The sequence below is a fragment of the Mus caroli genome, chromosome 1 (genome assembly GCF_900094665.2).
Source record: "Mus caroli chromosome 1, CAROLI_EIJ_v1.1, whole genome shotgun sequence".
Taxonomy (NCBI): domain Eukaryota; kingdom Metazoa; phylum Chordata; class Mammalia; order Rodentia; family Muridae; genus Mus; species Mus caroli.
In genome coordinates, this window is record NC_034570.1 from 121687794 (window position 1) to 121709509 (window position 21716).

General features: G+C 39.3%; 1 protein-coding gene across 1 annotated transcript in view; it reads left to right on the forward strand.

Moving 5' to 3' along the window:
- The window catches only part of Thsd7b (thrombospondin type 1 domain containing 7B), an 879842-nt gene that overhangs the window by 772180 nt on the left and 85946 nt on the right, over positions 1 to 21716 (forward strand). The window contains exons 16-17 of the mRNA XM_021164520.2: positions 9658 to 9791; positions 17022 to 17172. Coding sequence (XP_021020179.1) covers positions 9658 to 9791; positions 17022 to 17172 — 285 coding nt within the window. The remainder of the gene's footprint in view (positions 1 to 9657; positions 9792 to 17021; positions 17173 to 21716) is intronic.

A 21716-nucleotide genomic window follows, 5' to 3' on the forward strand; every position in this document is an offset into this window, starting at 1 on the left:
TAAAGATCTGTTGACATTTGCTGGGCTACTTCTACCTCTTTCATAGTCAAGTTTCAACATTATATCACAGCCACCTATGCTTCCTCCTTTGCCAAATATTTCTATTTGCCACAATTTCTGTCATTTGTTCCAGAGTCACTGAATNATTTAGCTTACATTTTAATCCAATCTTGTGTATACAGAGAGTGCAGCCCTTGCCTAATTCTTATATTTACTGATCTCCAGAGGCAAGTGGTTTTGACATTTTGGTACTTATTGAACCTATAATAGATAGTACTGATGCTTCTATTCTGACTCTGCTGTGAAGTGGAGGATGTGGGTTTTCCCTCCTTCCCCATTTGTTTGATCTTCATGATGTACTGACCTAAAAAAAAAAGTTGTAGCTGTTCATATGAAATTCATGCCTAACTGGGTTCTTGCATTTGTATGTACTAAATCCAGAAACCTAACTATCAACCACACAGGAACAATTCTGTCCTAACATGTAAGTTGGTTGCTCTTTATTTTGGCTTGATCACTTTTCAATGTGTCTGTTCTGAGAATCATGTGGCTCTAACCACATACCCGCTGCCCTAAACATTTCTTAGCTTTATTTCCTTAGACTGGAGTATGTTTGGTTTTAGTGGTTGCATTGCTCACCACTTTATCTTCAAACATACTCTGCTATGGAATTCTCAGGCAGTGCTGATCTTACATGGCTGGTCCTGTTGCTGCCCAAGCATGCTGTTTCCCTTCCTACTTCAACTTGCAGATAGATCCCTGCTCTCTCAAAACCTAGAGTGATATGTTTGGGCTTCCACTGTCTGTGTTTTTCTTTATTCCACATTTTTAGTGTGAACTCGCCTAAACAGCAAATAGAAAATGGACACACAGAAGGACACATTTACTTCCTATTCATTCATGATGGTGACCTTGGCCAAGATTGAGATTACATGTTAAGAAAGAAAGGGCGGGTTTACATAGTGACAAAGAGTGAAATGTTTTCAAGTCTGCTTCTTATCATTCTGGGCATTCTGAAATTTATGTTGTTACATGTAAGTAAGCCATTGTTGACTGGTTGATCTGGGTGGTAGTGAGGAATGATGCTGTTTTGTAGATATGTTAGGAGAAAATACCCAAACCCAATCAACCCAGCAACTGATGTTCACAATCAGTATACACCATGGATGTTGCCTTTCACCATGGGACCTTAAGATGAACAAATTATGCTTTTCTTCATGTATTAGTTGACACTATGGAGATTACTGTTTTAAAAATGTTACTGAAAATGTCCAAAATATTTCAAAATGCAAATCACACTTCTTTTTCTGTTATTGCATCAATACCTCTGAAACTGGGTGAAATATAAGTGCATTTTTACCTTTAAAACTTGGAGTTCAAATCAGACATGGCGGTTTATGTTTGTATTCTCAGGGCTTGGGAAGATGAAGAAGACTGCTGTGAGTTTGAGGCTGGTCTAAGGCACAGAATGAGACCTTGTCTAAAACAACAAAACAATAAATGCAACATAAATAAATTAATAAAAAAAAAAAGCCAGTGGTGACTACTAACCAGCCCAGTGTGATGGCACTCCAAGGCTGCCTTGGCAGTAGACACTTAGATGGAGAATCTAGAATGAAAACATGCCTGGGAAGTAGGGGGTGGCAGGGGTGGACTCATGTCAACATTTGAACTCAACTGACCATTGCCAACAGTTCTAGTACATTCACCTGACCTAGAAATAATGTACAGAGAAAACTGACTCCAGATTCCCCCATGAGGAACCCAGCACGAAGTGACAAGCTGCATGATTTTCCCATAGCTACCAGTTTGAAAACATTTACAGATTTTTCTTTCTGACCCACCTTGTTAATTAAAATAACTCTAACCACTCTAAAAATGTGTGTCTATTCTTGCTTCAGTTTCAGAAGTTATTATATTTTAAAAGATATCCTTCCTTTGTGAAATTGTCAAAGGAGCCTACATACCCAAAGATTAAGAATAAATTACTTGTGCAATTTTCTATATAAAGAAGTAGACATTGTCTGATGGACACCTTCAAACACTTACTTTATGGTTTTCCTTTCATAGGAATTTTAAACTCTAACTACCCCTAGTATCCTCAAGGGGCTAGTCCGAGGACCGCCTGCAGAAACTAAAGTCTGTACACATTCAAGTACATTATGCAAATTGTATAGTATTAGCATATTGGCTAATGCATTTTCTTGGGTATAGTTTAAGTCAACTCTGTATTACTTATCATAAGTAAAACAATATAAAGAATGTAGAAAGGGTTGTCTCATTATTTAGGAAGATAATGATAATGGAAAAAAATCTTACAGATACAATATTTCACATTGAGTACTTGTGGTATGTGATTGGTTGACTCTATAGCCTGAAAATATAAAGAACTAACTACCAACATCATCTGCACCACTAAGAAGAAGGCAGTATTCTTAAGTTTTCAGGGGAACTGTCTCCCACAGGCTCACAGTTTCAACGTTTGACCCCTCATTGGTGCCAGTGTTTTGGGAGGCTGCAGAGCAGTGGTTCTGAACACTTTTAGTGCCATGAGCCTTCAATACAGTTTCCAATGTTGTGGTGGCCCCAACCATAAAATTATTTTCATTGTTACTTCATAACTGTAATTTTAATACTGTTATGAATCATTTTGTAAGTCTCTGTGTTTTCCAATGGTCTTGGGCACCCCTGTAAAAAGATTGTTTGGCACACATACCCAAAGGATTGAGAAACACTGCTATAGAACCTTTAGTATGTAGAGCCTTTCTGGAAGAATTGATTAATTGGATGGTGGGCCTTAAGGTTTTGTAGCCTTTCCATGACTCAGCTCTGCTTTCTGACTGATGACTGATGACATCATACAACCAGTTGTATCCCATGCTGCTAAAGCCTCAAGTCATTGTCTTCCCTATCAGGATAGATTGTAACTTCAAATTATTAGCCAAAACTTTCTTCACTTATATCGCTGACTACCAGATATTTGGCTACAGCAACAAGGATGCCATTAATACATGCCATCTTTTGGTGGCTGGTGATTAGCTGCAACAAACTGAGCAGGAGATACCCATGGGGAACAGACATATCCAGAGTAAAATTCCCAGATAGCCATATTCATGCTCCAGGTTTTTAGCTATGTATAAGGGTCATACAAACCTTGCCAAACTCAAGTGATTCTGATGATGAAGACTTGAGGCAGAATACCTTACACACAAGATCATGATGGCACAATTGTACAGAAGGTGGGTACAGCTCTCTTTTGGTGGATCTTCACCAGCATATTACATGAATATGACAGATGAAACTGGAAACAAAGCTTTTGTTGTAAGGTGGCACTTCAAAGTCAAGACAGAGATAAGTGTGACTTATTAACTAACCTGGAAAATGATCATCTGAGCAAGCTGAGGGATATAACACACCCAGAGAGAAATTGGGAGCCATGGAGAAGAGACAGAGACAACATGAAAAGAGAAAGACTAGAAGGGAAGTTCTTTACATTAGGGAGAATGCTGGCTTCATCAGAGGCAAAGGCACACTGTTCACATCTTATATGAAGTGTTCACAACACTTAGAGCAGCAGGAAGCACACTGAGCTAAGGATCCTAGGGACTATCATATCTCATTGCAGTAGGATAGAGCCTGGCTCCAACTTGCCAAGATCTTTGGTCCAAAAATGGCCCTTTGAACAGATTTAAATTATGCTACGTGTTCAGTATTGAAGCTGGAGGCCTCAGAGCTAAAGTACTCTACCTAGGCCATCAGTGGCAGCTTTGCTGCAAGTTTTACTGCAACCAAAGACTCTGAATCCTTTCTTTTTCCATCCTTACCCTCCCCACCCCTCACCATTCTTTTCTATCTTACTTCCTTTGCATTTATTAATTGTTTTTGCCATGTGATTATTTATTTTTAGGCCCTTGAACTCTAAGGCTGGGATATACGATAGAGACAGCCCCGGAGCCCACTGAGACCCCACTTCCAAGCTTATGCAATGAAGTTCATCTAGCTGGAAAGGAGGTCTCTGTAAGCGCCACTTAATTAAACTGATCCACTGCAGCAAGTGCAGGTTTATTTCATGAATATTAAAGGGCTGACTTAGTGAATGGGTTTATGATATGAATCTGGAGCTGGCAAAATTATAAAAAACCAGATCCCCAGTGAAGACGTAATAAACAGGACTCATTTCTAGGAGAATGAACTGCTGCCTCTCTCAGAGGATTTAGAGTTCTCAGCAATGTAGTTAGCATCTATGGCCCTATTAAAAGCTGTTATTTTCCCCTAATTTGTGCCATTTAGAACTGATTTTCATTTAACTTTCCCACGGCTCATTTCTTCGCTGCAGAACATTTTCATGTGATTTCCTGATAAAGTCCACACGGTAACACATTTCATTAAAAAGCTATAATAATAAAATCTGCAAACAGCAATACACAGTAGCCAGAATGGAAAGATGGCAGGGAGAAACCAGACTTGATGGAGTTAATCCTTTTCCTTGACTGTCCTGTTGCACTCTTGCCTACCCTGAGTGGTTCTGAACCTCAGCTGAGGGGACAGAGGAGGAGTCCTGACCTGATGAACAACAGAGATTTTATGAAACAGATCTCATGGCTCTTTGTCATGCCAGATCTTCAGCAAAAGGCAGCTATTTTCTCTCTGTGCCATCTTATTGTCCTTTGTAAAATACTGGTGCCATAAAGTAGGCTGCACTGGGGGGATTAAATAAAAGCCATTCTGCAAACTAGGTTCAAGAATCTGTTTCAGGCAATATAATACTTATTAAGATTCCCTATATTTTATGAAATAAGACTTCTCAAAATATAGACTTTCCTGCCTCCTGCTTCCTGCCAAAGATTGATTCTCTCTCTCTCTCTCTCTCTCTCTCTCTCTCTCTCTCTCTCTCTCTCTCTCTCTCTCTCTCTCTCCAGCAAACACATGCACATGTCTGGCTTCATTAGGATCAAAAGTAAATATATGTGTGTAGAGTATAAATTATAGGATTTTGTTGTTAGCATATTCTCTCTGTATTATTTAGGGTCTGAATTATACAGATTGTTAAGAGAACTAAGGTGAAAAAAATTAAGATACTAATAAGATACTCAACACTGATAGGGTTGACATCATACCTTTGTGTGTGTTTGCTCTCCAGACAAACACACTGTGTCCCTAGCCACCATGCTGGGCTGCTGTACGTGGTCTTAAGATTACAGTCTATGACAATGAACATGTTGAATTCTCTAGGCTTCGAGGGAAAGGTAGACATTCATCAGTTAGAATAAACAGTATGACCAGGTTTAAAATAGAGACCATACTGTGGGACTATAGCTCACCAGGACAGTACTTGCTTAGCTTAGACAAAGCTGTGGGTTTAATTGTACGTGCTAAAAGTAAACAAAAATAGAATGTACATATGTAAAAGTGAAAATGTCGAGGAACTCCATGTATCCAGAGACTCTCTTTGAAGAGGTGCCAGGTTTTACAATCTCAACCAAGAAGATGGCTCAGCATCTTCCTCCACAGGCTTTCTCTATGCCTCACACAAGTTTGTCATTTGTGACTAGCTTCTCAGACCACTAGAGAATAAGGAGTAAAGACAGCAAACCAATACATGATGAGCCGGGTATGTGCATCTGAACATTTTTCATTTCCCATCTGATCTTGGAGCTTTACGTAGGAGGGAGCATGGTGTAGAAGTGTAAGCTCTTCCCAGTATTGACAGCTTAAGAAACCCAGGTACCTTCCCCCAAAGGATTTCCCACCAATATTCTGTTCAGTTTGTTCATGAGATATGGGGAAATCGCTTTTATAATGAATTTTTGATCTATATCTTAGGGATTTGAAGGAGTTAAACAGGGATGATTCCTCGTGTCCTATATTAAAGTATTTATGAAAATACATAATGATGTGCATTAAAGACTGTAGACAGATAACATGTAAATTCAAGGAGAGCCTCATTTTTCTACTTGTTAGCTGAGTATCTATCGATGGAATCTTGCCTTTTATTTTGGGGAGATTCTCCTCTTCCCTCTACTGTCCTATGAGAATGGGCACAGACTTTTCTCAGCTGTAAGCAGCTAGCTCCTTGTTCTATTGTAGAAAGGCTTTTGAACCTGCCACTCTATCCTTGTCAGCATCTGCAGCATGAAGCTATTGTTTTTTCATTACTTAATTCCCCATACCCATTTCCCCTCTGTCTTCCTTTCTCCTTTGATTTTTGTCCTTGCATGTTCCTCACCTTATATTCTCTCTTTTCCTGGTGAGCTCTATGTGCCAGGGCTTGGTTAAAAATAGTTCCTGGCATTGTGATGCCTAAGAATTGGTGTCTCCGATCATTTCCTCACATGTGATTCCTGAGAGCACACTGGCAGAGCTCCAGTCTTCCTCTGCTTACCCATTACACTGTGCTTTCCCTTGCATTTCATGGGAATCTTCTAGGCAGTGTTTCTTTTTGCATGGTGCTGCCCAGTCTCCAAGGAAGTTGAGAAAGAGACTGATATTTAACTCCTTTGTTGTTGTTGTTGTTCTTGTTGTTTTATCCTTTATTTACTTATTTGGCTATTGTTTACAACTCAGTTATTTAGGATTTTTTTTAATTTATTTTTTTAATTAGGTATTTTCTTCATTTACATTTCCAATGCTATCCCAAAAGTCACTCCCAGACCCTCCCCCCCAATCCCCTACCCACCCACTCCCACTTCTTGGCCCTGGCATTCCCCCTTACTGAGGCATATAAAGTTTGTAAGACCAAGGGGCCCAATGATGGCCCCCTCTTCCCAATGATGGCCAACTAGGCCATCTTCTGCTACATATGCAGCTAGAAACACGAGCTCTGGGGGTACTGGTTAGTTCATATTGTTGGTCCACCTTTAGGGTTGCAGACCCCTTTAGCTCCTTGGGTACTTTCTCTAGCTCCTATATTTAGGGCCCTGTGTTCTATCCAATAACCAACTGTGAGCATCCACTTCTGTGTTTGCAAGGCCCTGGCATAACCTCACAAGAGACAGCTATATCAGGGTCCTTTCAGCAAAATCTTGCTGGTGTATGCAATGGTGTCAGTGTTTGGAAGCTGATTATGGGATGGATCCCCGGGTATGGCAGTCTCTCGATGGTCCATCCTTTCGTCTCAGCTCCAAACTTTGTCTCTGTAAATCTTTCCATGAGTTTTTTGTTCCCAATTCTAAGAAGGGGCAAAGTGTCCACACTTTGGTATTCCTTCTTCTTCAGTTTCATGTGTTTTGCAAATTGTATCTTATATGTTGGGTATTCTAAGTTTCTGGTCTAATATCCACATATCAGTGAGTACATATCATGTGAGTTCTTTTGTGATTGGATTACCTCACTCAAAATGATGCCCTCCAGGTCCATCCATTTGGCTAGGAATTTCATAAATTCACTCTTTTTAATAGCTGAGTAGTATTCCATTGTGTAAACGTACCACATTTTCTGTATTCATTCCTCTCTTGAGGGGCATCTGGCTATTATAAATAAAGCTGCTATGAACATAGTGGAGCATGTGTTCCTCTTACCAGTTGGAACATCTTCTGGATATATGCCCAGGAGAGGTATTGTGGGATCCCCCAGTAGTACTATGTCCAATTTCCTGAGGAACCACCAGACTGATTTCCAGAGTGGTTGTACAAGCTTGCAATCCCACCAACAATGGAGGAGTGTTCCTCTTTCTCCACATCCTTGCCAGCATCTACTGTCACCTGAATTTTTGATCTTAGCCATTCTGACTGGTGTGAGGTGGAATCTCAGGGTGGTTTTGATTTGCATTTCCCTACAGAATGCTGAACATTTTTTGAGGTGCTTTTCAGCCATTCCATATTCCTCAGGTGAGAATTCTTTGTTTAGCTCTGAGCCCCATTTTTAAATGGGGTTATTTGATTTTCTGGAGTCCACCTTCTTGAGTTCTTTATATATAAATTGGATATTCTGCTTGTGGACGTTGTACATCGTGGTGCGGAGCCTAGTGCGCACCACGATGTACAACGTCCACAAGCAGACCATTTGTTGAAAATGCTGTCTTTTTTCCACTGGATGGTTTTAACTCCCTTGTCAAAGATCAAGTGACCATATGTGTATGGGTTCATTTCTGGATCTTCAATTCTATCCCATTGGTCTACTTGTCTGTCGCTATACCAGTACCATGCAGTTTTTATCACAATTGCTGAGTGTGGACTACAGAAGATAACAGCTTCTGGAACAGGCAGAAGCCACACAGCTCCTGGGGCCGGCCCTGTTTCAGGCTCCAGACATCTGGGCACCTTCCCTGCCAGAGGATAGGAGTCCATCCTACCTAGGAGGGCTTTACAGGAGCACCTGGGGGAGCCATCTCAGTTCCTGGATCCCTCAGGTACTAGTCTGCGCAGGTGAGAGTGTGGAATACAGAAGCCAACAGCTTCTGGGACAGGCAGGAGCTACACAGCTTCTGGGGCAGACCCCATTTTGGGTTCCAGACATCCAGGCACCTTCCCTGCTAGAGGAGAGGTACCCACCCCACCTGGATATTTAACTCTTGTTTGAGAAGAAAAGCTTTATTATGTCTTTCATAAGAGGCTAAGTCACTCCTTTCAACTCTGTCTGTGCCACAGTCTTCCCTGTAAACCAGGGGGTTTATTTTCCTTATACCTCTTACATTAAGAGAAGCCTGCATCTGTGTTGAGAAGCAATGAATGTTCAATGCAGCCTGAAAGAGACCTCAGATGCCTGTGATATACAGCAGTGCCTTTGGGCAAGCCCTACTGTAAGTGGTGCCTTTGGATAAGCCTTACTGTAAGCAAATGCATAGGAGAGAGTGGGACAGTTCAATATCCTCATTGCTTTGTTTTTAATTATAAAAATTATAAATATCCTTAGCAACTATGTCAAATGAGTAATTGTCTGGCAGTTGTTTGTCTTGTATAGTGTGTGTGTGTGTGTGTGTGTGTGTGTGTGTGTGTGTGTACACATAGTCATTTTAGCTATGCTTTGAAACCATCCTATAAATAGCTACATTCATATGAAGCCACAATGCAATGCTCAGGAGGCTGAATGGTTGCCTGTTAGCATTGATCATTTGAAGGCAAAAAAGAAAAAGGAAAGAAAGAAAGAAAGAAAGAAAGAAAGAAAGAAAGAAAGAAAGAAAGAAAGAAAGAAAGAAAGAAAGAGGGGGAGGGAGGGAGGAAGGGAGGAAGGAAGGAAGGAAGGAAGGAAGGAAGGAAGGAAGGAAGGAAGGAAGGAAGGAAGGAAATTTCCAGTGTAAATAATACTACTTTTCTTATGCATTCTAAAAATCCCTCATATTTAAGAGTAAATTTGCCTTACGTGTGTTTGTTTCAATTGACATGTTAAAGTACAGTATACCATCTAATTGAGAGCCTGTGTCTAACATATATGAGCAAGCTTCTTGAGGAAATGGGATGATAATGGAAATCCTGCTCCTGGCAGAGGAATGACTGTCCTTTGTTCTTGTCTGTGAAGGCATAGTATCTGACTTCACTTGATTTCCCTCTATGCTTCTTCAGGCAGTGCACTCAATTCAGAGAAGTCAAGTATGTCTTCCTCTTTGGGCTTGTAATTTGACTAATGAGCCACAGTGTTATTTCTCAGGTTCCTTTCAGCAAGCATTACTAAAGGATTTTCTATGACTTCATGGTATTTTTTTTTCTTTCCTCTCCTTGACAGGTTCATGAGGCAGTCCCATGTTACAGTGAGTGTGATCAATATTCCTGGGTCGTAGAACACTGGTCTCCATGCAAGATCAACAATGAGCTGAGATCCCCACGCTGTGGAAGAGGAACACAGTCTAGAAGAATCAGGTGTGTAACCCTGAAGGGGTGGAGCATTTGTGTTCTTTATAAAACTACCAGCTTTGTTTCCAGGTACATGATGATATCTATGTCCTCTGTGTTCACCTTCAAGAATCCAGACAAGCAAATGTAGCCCTTCTACCATGTGAACAGTGGAATGGGCTCCGCAATCTACCACCCACATCTTTACTATTTTCTAATTATACCAGAGCCAGTCCACTTCATGGGACAGACCACTGTCCTCCACTGACTCCCAGCCAACCAGTGCTAACAAATCAGGAGGTTCTAACTGCTTTGCCATTTCTCATTTCAGCAGTGTGGTTGGTATACTTTATAGCTCTTAATCTCTTTGGGGATTCCATCACAAATTTAAGCCCCCCATCATTATCCCCAGACACTAAAATTCAATGAGATCTATGGATAATAGTTATACATCTTAACATGCGAATCATTTCTATAAAATAATTGTAAATTTTGGTTCACTCTGGGGAAGCTTGTCAAAGGAGTTTTGTTCTATACATTAAATACTAGAATCAAAAATAAATAAATAAATAAAAATAAAACAAAACAAAACAACAAAAATCATCCTATGCAAGAGGCTGTCAAATTGAAATAACTTGTAACCAATATGCAAGAGGCTGCCAAATTGAAATAACTTGTAACCAATATATGTTATCATTTGGACCAGCAAAGGTAGAATTCTGATGCACTGCTTGCAGTATGTAAAATAAAAAGAATGATTAGTGTTGTCAATTTCCCACCTGAATAGCACTGGGTGGGAATTCATTTTTTAGATGTGGAAAACCCCACTACAAATGTGGGTGAGTTGGGGAGCAGGGGGAGGGGATAGGGGATTTTCAGAGAGGAAACTAGGAAAGGGTATAACATTTGAAATGTAAATAAAGAAAATATCTAATTAAAAAAATAAAACAAAAAAGAATAGTCAGTACCTGAGTAAGACAGCTGTCTGTCATGGTAACTGTTAACTGGAAGCCTGTTGCTATGATATGTCCCTTTTACTTGTGCTGGCCTTCAGGAAGCTTCATCACTCAGCAATTCACCCAGGAATAACCACTTCAGCAGCTCCAATGCTTCAAAAACCTCAGAAAAGCATGGCAAAAGCATTAACTGATGGCTGAAGTATAAAGATATCTCTCAGTATTCCCCCAAGCATTTTGCAGGCAGAGAACAAAACCTCCCTTTCCTGCTGTCTGCTGCTGCTCTGTTCCACAGGTTCTTTTGCTCAGGTTCTAGCAGACTTTGGGCTTTAACCATTTTTTTTATGAAAACCTCTGCCTTGTTTAGTAATCTCACACAATTGTGAAAAGTGACTTGCCAAGCAGATTTATATACCAAGTTGAGGCATCCTTCTGCACTTTATTCCTATTCCTCTTTGCAGTTTTAAAAGGGAATCTCAGGGAAGATAAAAAGCTTTAAGAGTACAAATTGCTAGTACCCCCCAAGAGCTCTTGTCTCTAGCTGCATATGTATCAGAAGATGGCCTAGTCGGCCATCATTGGAAAGAGAGGCCCATTGGTCCTGCAAACTTTATCTGCCTCAGTACAGGGGAACGCCAGGGCCAAGAAGTGGGAGTGGGTGGTTGGTGGAGTAGGTGGGGGAGCAGGTGGGGGACTTTTGGGATAGCATTGTAAATGTAAATGAAATAAATACCTAATTAAAAAATAAAAATAAATATGTTCATATATGTAAAAAATAAATATAACTATAAAAGACAAAAAAAAAAGAGTGCAGATTGCTACTGACAGAAAGGTGGCATTCTGGTGGAGGAAAATGCAGGTACCTAAGCTCCTTTTAGATAGACCTCACAGTTTATGCATACACAGCCCAATGCCATAACAACAGTACAACTAACAGATATTGCTATGTAACATGCTAACTGCACAAATCCATCTGTCACAGTTCTAACCCCTAGCTCCTCATACTGGAATGGAGATAATGAAATCATGGGATAATGGGGACAAATGGAATCAGGTAGTTAGAGAGAAATGAAGCGGTGTATCTGCCCTAGTGCTCTGAGTGTTGTCTATGAAAAGCACCATGTATACATGGTGGTGTATTTGGAAGGTAGAGCAATCGCTTCTCGGCCTTTTGGCTAAGATCAAGTGTGGAAGGTAGAGCAGACTTTTGAGGACATCCCGAACAACATGGGACCTTCTCCATTATGCAAAATAAGGTGTGGAGAGAGAAATAAGGACATAGATACATGCAGAGGAAAGACTACAGACATGGGGAAAGAAGCAACCTGCTAACAGTTTGTTACCAGATATCTACACTGTAGAACTAGGAGGAAATACATCTGTATGCACTGTGCTACCTTCTCATGATGTTTTTCTGTTTGCTATGGTGGCCCTAGCAGACCATTAGATATTCACTGTTAATGTCACATGCAAATATGTGAAGCAAATATTCTGGGCATGTTGGACTGCAAACTATTATTGATTTTTAATAAGATGTAATTACAACAAATGAAACATTATCTCTACCCTTTCTTACAACTTCAGTGCTAGAATACCAATTCACAGTTAATTCGTGACAGTGAAGATTCTCAGTTCAAACTGTATTTATGATTATTTGCTTCCTATGTTCCAGACATGCTTCTAAGCATAGGAAATAAAAGGGTAAACAAGCAATATCTGTTTCCTCAGTGAAAAGTAAAACTGCCACATAAACATCCAGATGTAAACACATCAGTTAACATATAATGAGATGACTTCTCTGTAAATGTCAAGAATAAAACCTAAGTGGGTTTGGAGTTGCAGGGAACCTGTTTTAGAGAAGCTGGTCAACAGAGTGGAATTCGGGCAGGACCCTGAATAAAATGAGAAAACTGCTTGGATATAAAGGAGAATCACCAGGGGAAGTAGCATATATGACAGATGTTCCCTAACTTGATGGGGGAATAACCAGATGTCCCTTGTCCTGGCATGAAAACCATGTTGTGTTCTCAAAGAAGGCAAAGGCAGGATATTATTCCAACTGCAACATGGAGCCATAAAGCTATGGAAGGTTTGGGATGTAGGGGTGGTTCCATTTATACTTCTCCAAAAGAAGCTACACTGGAGTGGTACAGATAGACGCTGAAGGGCAGAGAAATTTGGATGCAAAGATGTAGGTTTGAGGTCATTGCAGAATGCCAGGTAGTTTAATAAATTGAAGATGATGAGAATGTCAAATTTATGATAAATTTCAAAACTACAAGACATAACATATGATAATTAAATGATCATATAATAGGAAAGAGAGAAATACAGAGATGGCAGTGAACTGGCTGACCGACAGGAAGAATGGTGATACCATTTGTTGAGTTGGAAACTGAAAATCAGGCTTGACAGGAAAACAAGTTAGCTTTCAAACACATTAAATCTGAGATATGATATTAACTTTCCAACTGAGCTATTATCGGCCTCTGTTCAGTGGAGAGATTAAGGTTATAAATTTCCCTGCCATTAGCTTATAAATTTGGTATATGTTGATAATGTTTTGAGCCCTGGGTAACTCCAACATTTATAAGTTAGTAATATTCAAAGAGAATATTTCTAAAAATGAGACTGAGAAATATCCAGGGGAATAAGAAGAAAACAAAGGGAATGAGAAAGCACACAAGAGAGTTTTTAAAGAAAGGTGCAGTAGTCAATTATCTCAAATGCCACTGAGTTGCCCGAGATAGGTGCTGACTGCTGAACTTGGCCATGGGGAGTCTCTGAATGATTCTGATAAGAGGGCTATCTGCAGTGACAATGGAAACATGACCAAAGTGGTTCAAGATGTAATAGTGGAGGGGAGCAAGGGGCAGGAAGTGTTGACAGCAAACAGAAAATGCCTAGAAACAGTTTTGCAGTGTTTGAGTGAAGTGAGTGATTGCTGAAGGGGAGATGGGCAAGGAAATTGATGACAGGGGATATAATGGATTACTGTATGTCATCTGGGAACACTTCAATTTCAGTCTTCTTAAGTCTTTGCTTGTGGACTGCTCAGAATATCTAAAAGTACTTCTATCATGAATGAAATAGATAATTCTAATAGTCAGTATTCTGTAGCATGCTGAAAGAATTCTAGTGTTTCAAAGAGAAGGGTAGCCCCCAAAGATGTCTGCATTCTAATTCTTAGATTCTGGAATGTGTTTTAAGAACAAGTGAATTGTCAGGTAGGATTAAAGTAAAGACCTGGCAGTGAGACAACAGTTCTAAGCTGTCTGGGTGGGCACAGCTTGTTCACAAGGGACTTTAAAATGCTAGAGGGGGCAAGAATGGCATCTGAAGCCTGAAAAGCACAGACGTGGCCCTAGGATTGCATCTCTGTCTACCCCTGGTATCTGCACTCAGTCTCCAGGAAGCCTGTGTTGGATATATCTATGCTATGCAGTTATAAAACAATGTCTTTCCATTGATTAAGCTACTAAATTAGTGGTGATGTTATTTTCAGTAGGTAGACATCTACTGAAATTCCTGTAGATGTATAAACCCTTCATTGTGCTGAAAGTTCTCTAATCCAGGGGCATTTGGGAAGCTTCTCCAGATATTAAACAGATATTACTTGCAGGGAGAAAAGAGAAATAATCACTAGATTGTGTGCACTGCAAGAGGGCATGTGGGGGTCTCGACACCTCTTACATATATTTTTAAAGATGCTCTAGTGTTTCACCCTATCTTTACCCCAATGGCCCTTCCCCAAATACTTGGTACTACAAAAGCTGGAATTATCTGTGGGATGTTTCTGTAATATAAATGTAGTTATTTTCATTATTGTCATTTGAAGACTTAACTGTGTGATATGAGGCATCTCATTTGTCACAAAGATCTGGTACCATGATCCCAGTTGTTGGAAAATATGTCTTCCCACATCCTGTTACTTTGAACACAGTTTGTTCACTAGGGTCCATAAGAGTAGAAAAGAGAGAAGAAGATGTGACTACAACAGAAAATTTTTCTTATCATCACCATTAATTATGCTTCCATAGCAAATACCTTTATTCCTTACTGCTTTTGTGGTATTGGAAGTAAACAGGAAATCAATGTCTGTGGCCACTGACTCTTACTAGCCAGAAGTCTTATTTCTCTTTCTCAATGAAAGAAAAGAATATCAGCTCAGTTTGGGCAGTCAAGAAAGACTTCCTAGCTTTTGAAGTTTGTCCTAGGAAAAACTCTGAGAACATTCTATGGACCCTCTTTCTCCTACTGACTCCTAACTCAGAAGAAATGGAAACCTAAATATGATGTTGCACCAGGCCTCCCTCCGCTGGAGACCATACACTTTCTGTCTACCCATCAGGTGTTGTTATCCTCCTATATGATATGGTTAGATTTTTATCACCTCAACTCATATAGCTTGTTTAATCTCAACGTCATTTCCAGAAGTTAGTTGTGTTGTTATTTTTTATTTTGATGTATTAAAATGAACTTTGATGGTGAAAGATAGCATCATTAGGGCAGGAGGCACCACAGTGCTTTAGGACATCACTCCTAAAATGCAACAAGTACCCCAATATCTGACAGCTTAGACCAGCAAATGCATTCTATTGGTTCTTTGTACTTCAGGCTACTCTCAAACAGCCACAAAGTCACAATCTTTGTGCCTCAGACACCTGAGTCCTTAAGTATTAAGTATACATCTGGACATTGTTGTCATTTTATCTTCATTAGAACAAAACACTCACAAATACAGCAGCTGTCTAATTTTCTTCTGCTTTTTTACCTCAATGACAAGTTAAGGCACTGGTACCAATAGTAATCCTTCAAAATTATTAAGTAAGTGCAGGCTGCACTCATAATTCTTTAACATTTGAGATGTATGGTATTAGAAGCTCAAAAACCACGCTGGACTGCCTTAGACCTTGATTCAGAAAATTGACTAAATAAGTAAGTATTGACAAAAATAATTTCTGACATCTAGCAAAAGAGCCTGACAGATAGCTTTTTTTTTAATTTGGGGGTAAATATAATAATATAATTTGGGGGTAATAATAATAATAGGTGATAAATTATAAATCAATTTCTGAGATACAAATATAGGTAAATGGACAAACCATGGAAATATGATTGGATAAGTTTTCAGAATGCCAGAATGCTTCTATAACCAAACCCAAAGTCAGAAACGAAATATTTCTAGTATAACTTATGTCCCTGTTGGCCACTAACCAATCTTTTAAATGTAACCCCTACTAATACCCACATATTAGTATTGCTTCATATTAAACATGTATATGAAAGAATCATCATGGAGTATAGACACTTGGTGTGTGACAGCCTTTAATAGCATATCGGTACCACCCAAGCCCTTTTGTGTACCAATAGTCCATGCATTGTTGTGCTTTATTGGATTCAGTGGAATTTAGAACAGTGGATACAACCGTTATATGATACTGAAGATTTGAGCTATCTCTAGCTTGGCTGTATATGAATACTGCCACTATAACTATTTCCAGTTTGTGGTTGGTTTAGAGTGAATTATGCACACTTCTATTTAAATGCCAGATTATTTGAGGGCAGAAACACTCAACCATTTTTTTAAATACTTTCCAACCAGCAATAAGAAGTGATTTTTAAGTCTCTGACATTTCTGCCAAATCTTGATATTGTCCATGAATTTTTACTTAAACCATTTTGTGTAATATACTTTCATATGTAACCAGAGCACAATGACAAATGTTAATATATGTGTTTTATTTCCAAGTTGATGCTTGGTAGATCCTGTAGGTACAATGTATATCCTCAGGCTTCCACAGGCTATGGTAATGTTTGAAAACTTCCCTTTGATTGTGGGAGCTGCATCCCACATAACTATGTGAAACTCAAATACTTGTAATAATGATCGATTATTTTCCTGTCCCCTGCAATATAGAGAGTAAATATGGTGATGGTTGGGGAACTTTGGGAGAGGTTTGCAAGACTCACAGAAAGTATGAAGGTTCTGGCCAAAACAATGCTGTCTATTCAGTCTTTGGAGAAAGAAACTTTCAAGATTTGTGAAAAATGAAGGAATATTCACTTGGTGCTAGACCCGGGTATACTCTAGGTTTCTGCAGAATGGGTACAACACAAGATAGCCACTACCCATATTATTTCTGAATTATTTTACTTATCCTGTTGTGGGTTCCTTATCGAGTTATCACTCAAGAAAAGACCATTGAATGGTGAGGATTAGGTTGTTTGTTTGTTTCCTGGTTTCTCTGGTGCTCCTAATTTAAATACATCTGTCTTTATTGCCACCACTGTCTAACAGGTGTGTGAGTACTGCTGACAGAGAAGGAGGGGCAGTGAACAGGAGCCTGTGCAACCAGGATGATGCTCCCCCAGAAACCCAGGCCTGTTCTCTTCTGTGTCCCAGTGAGTGTGTCATGTCCGAGTGGGGAACATGGAGCAGATGCCCCCAGGTAATTTCTTTTGTTGATGCCTGAGTCTTTCAGGGTTTCCTTCTCTGTTGTTCTCTATAAATTATAGCACTGCTCTTCAAAGCTCTCTTCTAGTGACATGGGAAAAGAATATTTCCCAGGAACCCACTCATAACTTGAAGGGAAGGAAAAACAAATGAAAAGTTGCAAATGAGTATGAGCGTTAAAATACCATTGCCTCTTCCAAGGCATTTATGTGGAGAACAGGAACAAGGAAAATAGCCTGTAATGAACATGCTGTGAGTCGACTGTGCACCATTTTTAAGGGGTCTTCTTTAGCACCAAATGACTCTCATTATAACATCTTGGTTCTGTTCCATTTTCATCCTGGAAGTATCAATTTCCTCCTAAGCGTTCAACCCCACGGTGCAACGCTGCCTCTATTCATGACTCTGTATTTGCCTTTTGATGATTTCTTAAAGATGACATATTCTTCTCCCGATGCCCGTGCTTCTTCCAGAGCAGACAAAAAAATTAAGATAAACCATTTGCCTCATTTTTCCTTAAAATGAAAACATAACAGCAATATGAAAAAATGTTAAATAGTATGATTAAAATGGTATTTCCAGATGGTAAATTTTGATATTTTAAACTCATATTCCTGCTGGAAGATAGGGAGAGAAAATACAAGAATGAATTCCAAATACTGTGAAGAGAAAAGTTGGATGGATGAAATTAAGCTGTTTTAAATGTCCTGCTGATGAAGCACAGCATACATAGAGCAACCTCGCTGTTACAATGTAGAGTATCTGAGATGTGAGTTCATGACTTACATTTCCATTTACTAGTTATTAATTCCTTCCTAATAATTGTAACCTTCAAGTTAGTGAGTTCTGGTGTTTGTTATTTGTATTCACTCAGTGGTTCTGGAGGCTGTGCGATGCTAAGAGGTCTTAAGACTAAAGCACTCTGCTGTACCATTCCTCTTTATCAGCTCAGCATTGTCTATTAGTGAACAATTTAAATATGCTGACGGTTAAGACTTGAGGCCACTTATTCTGAGGCAGGCACAGGGAAGGATTGTCATTTTACTGACCTGCCTACTTAAGTACTACTTACTGTTAGGTGACTGCTCAGCTGGGAGCTGGAACAAAGTTCTCCATTTAACAAGTGCTGAGCCGATCAGAATTTCTCTGAGGAAGCCAAGGTTTGTGGCTTGTATCATTAACTCACTTAATTTGGGAAGAACTGAGATGTAGTTGGGCTAAACGCTTTTCTCTCTTTAAAATGTACTGTTTATTTTAACAAGAAAGTGACTTCACTGTCTGCATAACATTTCCATGACTAGATACATCTGTTCCCATATTAAAATGGATATTAACACAGGCTTTATTAATTTCCATATGGAAAAATGAGCATCCTGAGGAAGTTTAAATAAATGTAGAGGTCATGACCTTCCTTGTGTGTTCTAATTTACTCAAAGAAGATGCTAGTAAGTTCTAAGTGTTTTGCTATGAAAACCTTGCTCTCAGGTCAAACCATTTGGTGAGTTTGACTATTCCTCTGTTGAAGGAATAGTTCTGAAGTTGTTCTGGCATGGCTCTGCATTTGTTTCCTTGGGCCAGCTATTGTCTCTAAGGTTTTCCAAGTGTAATCATTCTGGGTTTTTTTGGGGGGGGGATTAGAAACTAGAGATGGAGAAAATATTTTAACCTCCTCCCATGCGTCATCAAGATGATATAGACAATTGCGCTCTTGTCAGTGTGAAATGAGACGACTGCTCCTTTAAAAGTGTCTGTCATGTTACATAATGATAGTAATAATAGCCTTGACACCAGCAATAATAACTTTGAGCAGCCCCATGTGACCATCACTGTGATGAATGTATATAGTGCTGTTTCATAACAACAGCATTAGGATGTCAGATCCTTGTTGGTACCCTGACCACTGGGATCATGTCTTCTCTCATCCAGCATGATAATCTCACTGAAAACAGAGACTTTGAATGGGAATGGGAATCAGGACTCATAGCTGGTTACTTTCCCTATATCCAAGTATATTGCACTGTTACATCAAGTTGTCAGATCCTTGCATAATGTCCCAGCATCCTCAGAGCTAATCAACTCTGGCAATGAAGATGAGCATTGCAAAGACAGGAAGCTGGATCATTGTGCCTAGAGTTTAATTAGCATTTTGATGCACATTTCCTGAGGAAGAGGAAACCATTATTTCATAATTATCCCCTGTACCATGTGTTGATTTAACAGGTCTATTCACTAAATTCTTCTTAATTGTCAGCAGTGTGACATACATTAATGAAACAAATTACTTATTCTTCTTTCTTTTTCCATTCCACCAACATGTGAATAGCCTCTTTATGTCTTCAAGTATGATGCTGGCATGGTTATTTAACTTCTGGGTTATAGGGTCCTTATCAGGGCATGGGGACCATGGTAGCTATTGTGCAATGGTATTTAGACAGGAAATGACATGTAAAGTTGAGGGTGTTTGTAACATAGAGTTGGTAGAAAAGGAAGAACAGAAGCCTATAGTCTACCCTCTGTATTTATTGCAACATGGGTAGGAAGCCAGAAGCCTGTGGTGGGACATTTTAAAGCACTTAAGGAAATATTTCTTCCTCCACACAAGTAAGTTCCTATTTAATCTTATACAAATAAAAGACATTTGTTTCCTGGAATATGACTATTGTTTTATTTAATCAAAGTCCCCCAAAATAAGGCACTGGAGAGTTAATGACTTGGCTACTGACCACCTTGCTCATTGCAAAGCAATTAGAACAAAGCCTCATGTTAGAAATGGTCATGGAGGCATGGGAAAAGGGTTGCAGAGGGAGAACTAGAGACAAACAGTCTGGTAAGAAAAAAACAAATTAGTCCAATGCAGAATCGGAGAGAAATGAGGGCTCATACGCTTTACTATTTTACATGCTTGGGAGATGTCTGGTTCCCATGACACATGTATATCATTTCTTTTTTACTCCAACTGTCTCTGTTTCCTACAATGCTTTAATTTGAAAAGGATGCTTACATGATTATGCTTGTTCAGAGAAGTGCTTTCCCAGTAGTCTTGACCCTTGAAAAGCATTTCAGTATCATCCCTTTGCCTCTCCATAGTTTCCTTTTTAAAATAGTTTATTTCTTAAAATTAAATTTTGCATTTTCTCCTTTTCCCTTTCCACCCCAACTCGTCATACACACACACACCACAGATTGCTCTCAAATTCATAGCCTTTATGTGTCGATATATAAATATATAATATATATATATATATATATATATATATTTCTAATTGTTGATATACATAAATCTTAACTGTTTGCATATGATTTCAGGGCTAGCCACTTGGTATAGATAGTATAGGATAAGCAGTTTGTATGCTGTTCCCTGGAAAACATATATATTGTTTTCTGCCATTATTCCTTAGTTAGCTAAAGTTCTTTGTCTAAGATTGAGACCCCACAAGATTTGCCCTTGCACATTAACATGTCTGCTGGTGCCATCTGTCTTCAGGTCTTACGTTGGCAGCCATAGCAAAGCAACTTCATGGGTAGAGCTCCTCTGGCATTTTTAGCACACCAAATCACACAGCAAGCTTCTCACTCCTCTGGTTCTTGAAAATCATTCTACTCCCTCATCCATCATTGTCTCTGAGCCTCAGGTACAAGATCTGGGGTGTAGGTGTATCAGCTACAGGGCACCACCGTACGGTCACTTTGACAGAGCACTTTGATCAGTTGTGGTTTTGTGTAATGGTTTCCATCTTTTGTCAGGAGACATTTATTTGATGGGGAGAATGGTCTTTTATATGAGTATAACAAATATATGCATTTTTAAGTTCATATAGTCAGACAAATGCATGTGTATATTTTCCCTTTATTTATTATATATTTTCCCTTTTAGCTAATTCAATTTTCTCCTTTTCCCTGGTCCTATATCCCTCCTGAATAGTCTTAGAATCCCATATTTTTCAAATTTAAATTTCTTTATTCATAAATCTTATGTATTTGAAACTATTCAGATGGTGATTTGTTTATACTACAAATCTCTTGAGAAGTTTTCCATGGGATGATACAGATTTTCTATTTATGGATGCCCTCAGAGGTTTGCCAAAGGAATCTCTTAAGAAATAAATACTGACATGAGAAAGTAAAGGTCTTGCTGATGATTATCAACCTGAATCATTTTCTGCAGAAGCAAGACTGAAAAGTTTCTTGAGAAATAAGGCTAAGGCTTAGCAAAGCTGGGTGAACTTTAATTGATCTCCATCTAGCTGGGTACCAGAGCAGGGTTAGATGCAGGGAGATATACAGATGTCTCTTTCCCTCACCCAGAGGGAACCAGGTGCTCCCTGAAAACTAGTTCAAAAGACTCATGATCAAAGACTAACATCTGAGTATTGTCACCAGGACAACCTCCAACAAATGTCACAGGAGAAGGTTTGCAAGGAAACTGTACATACGTGTAATGGAATTGGAATTTTATCAGTGACTTAATACATAATGCACCTCCTTTCTACCCTTTCTCCTTCTCTGACCCTGCATAAGTGCCTGATCCTCCAGTGCAAG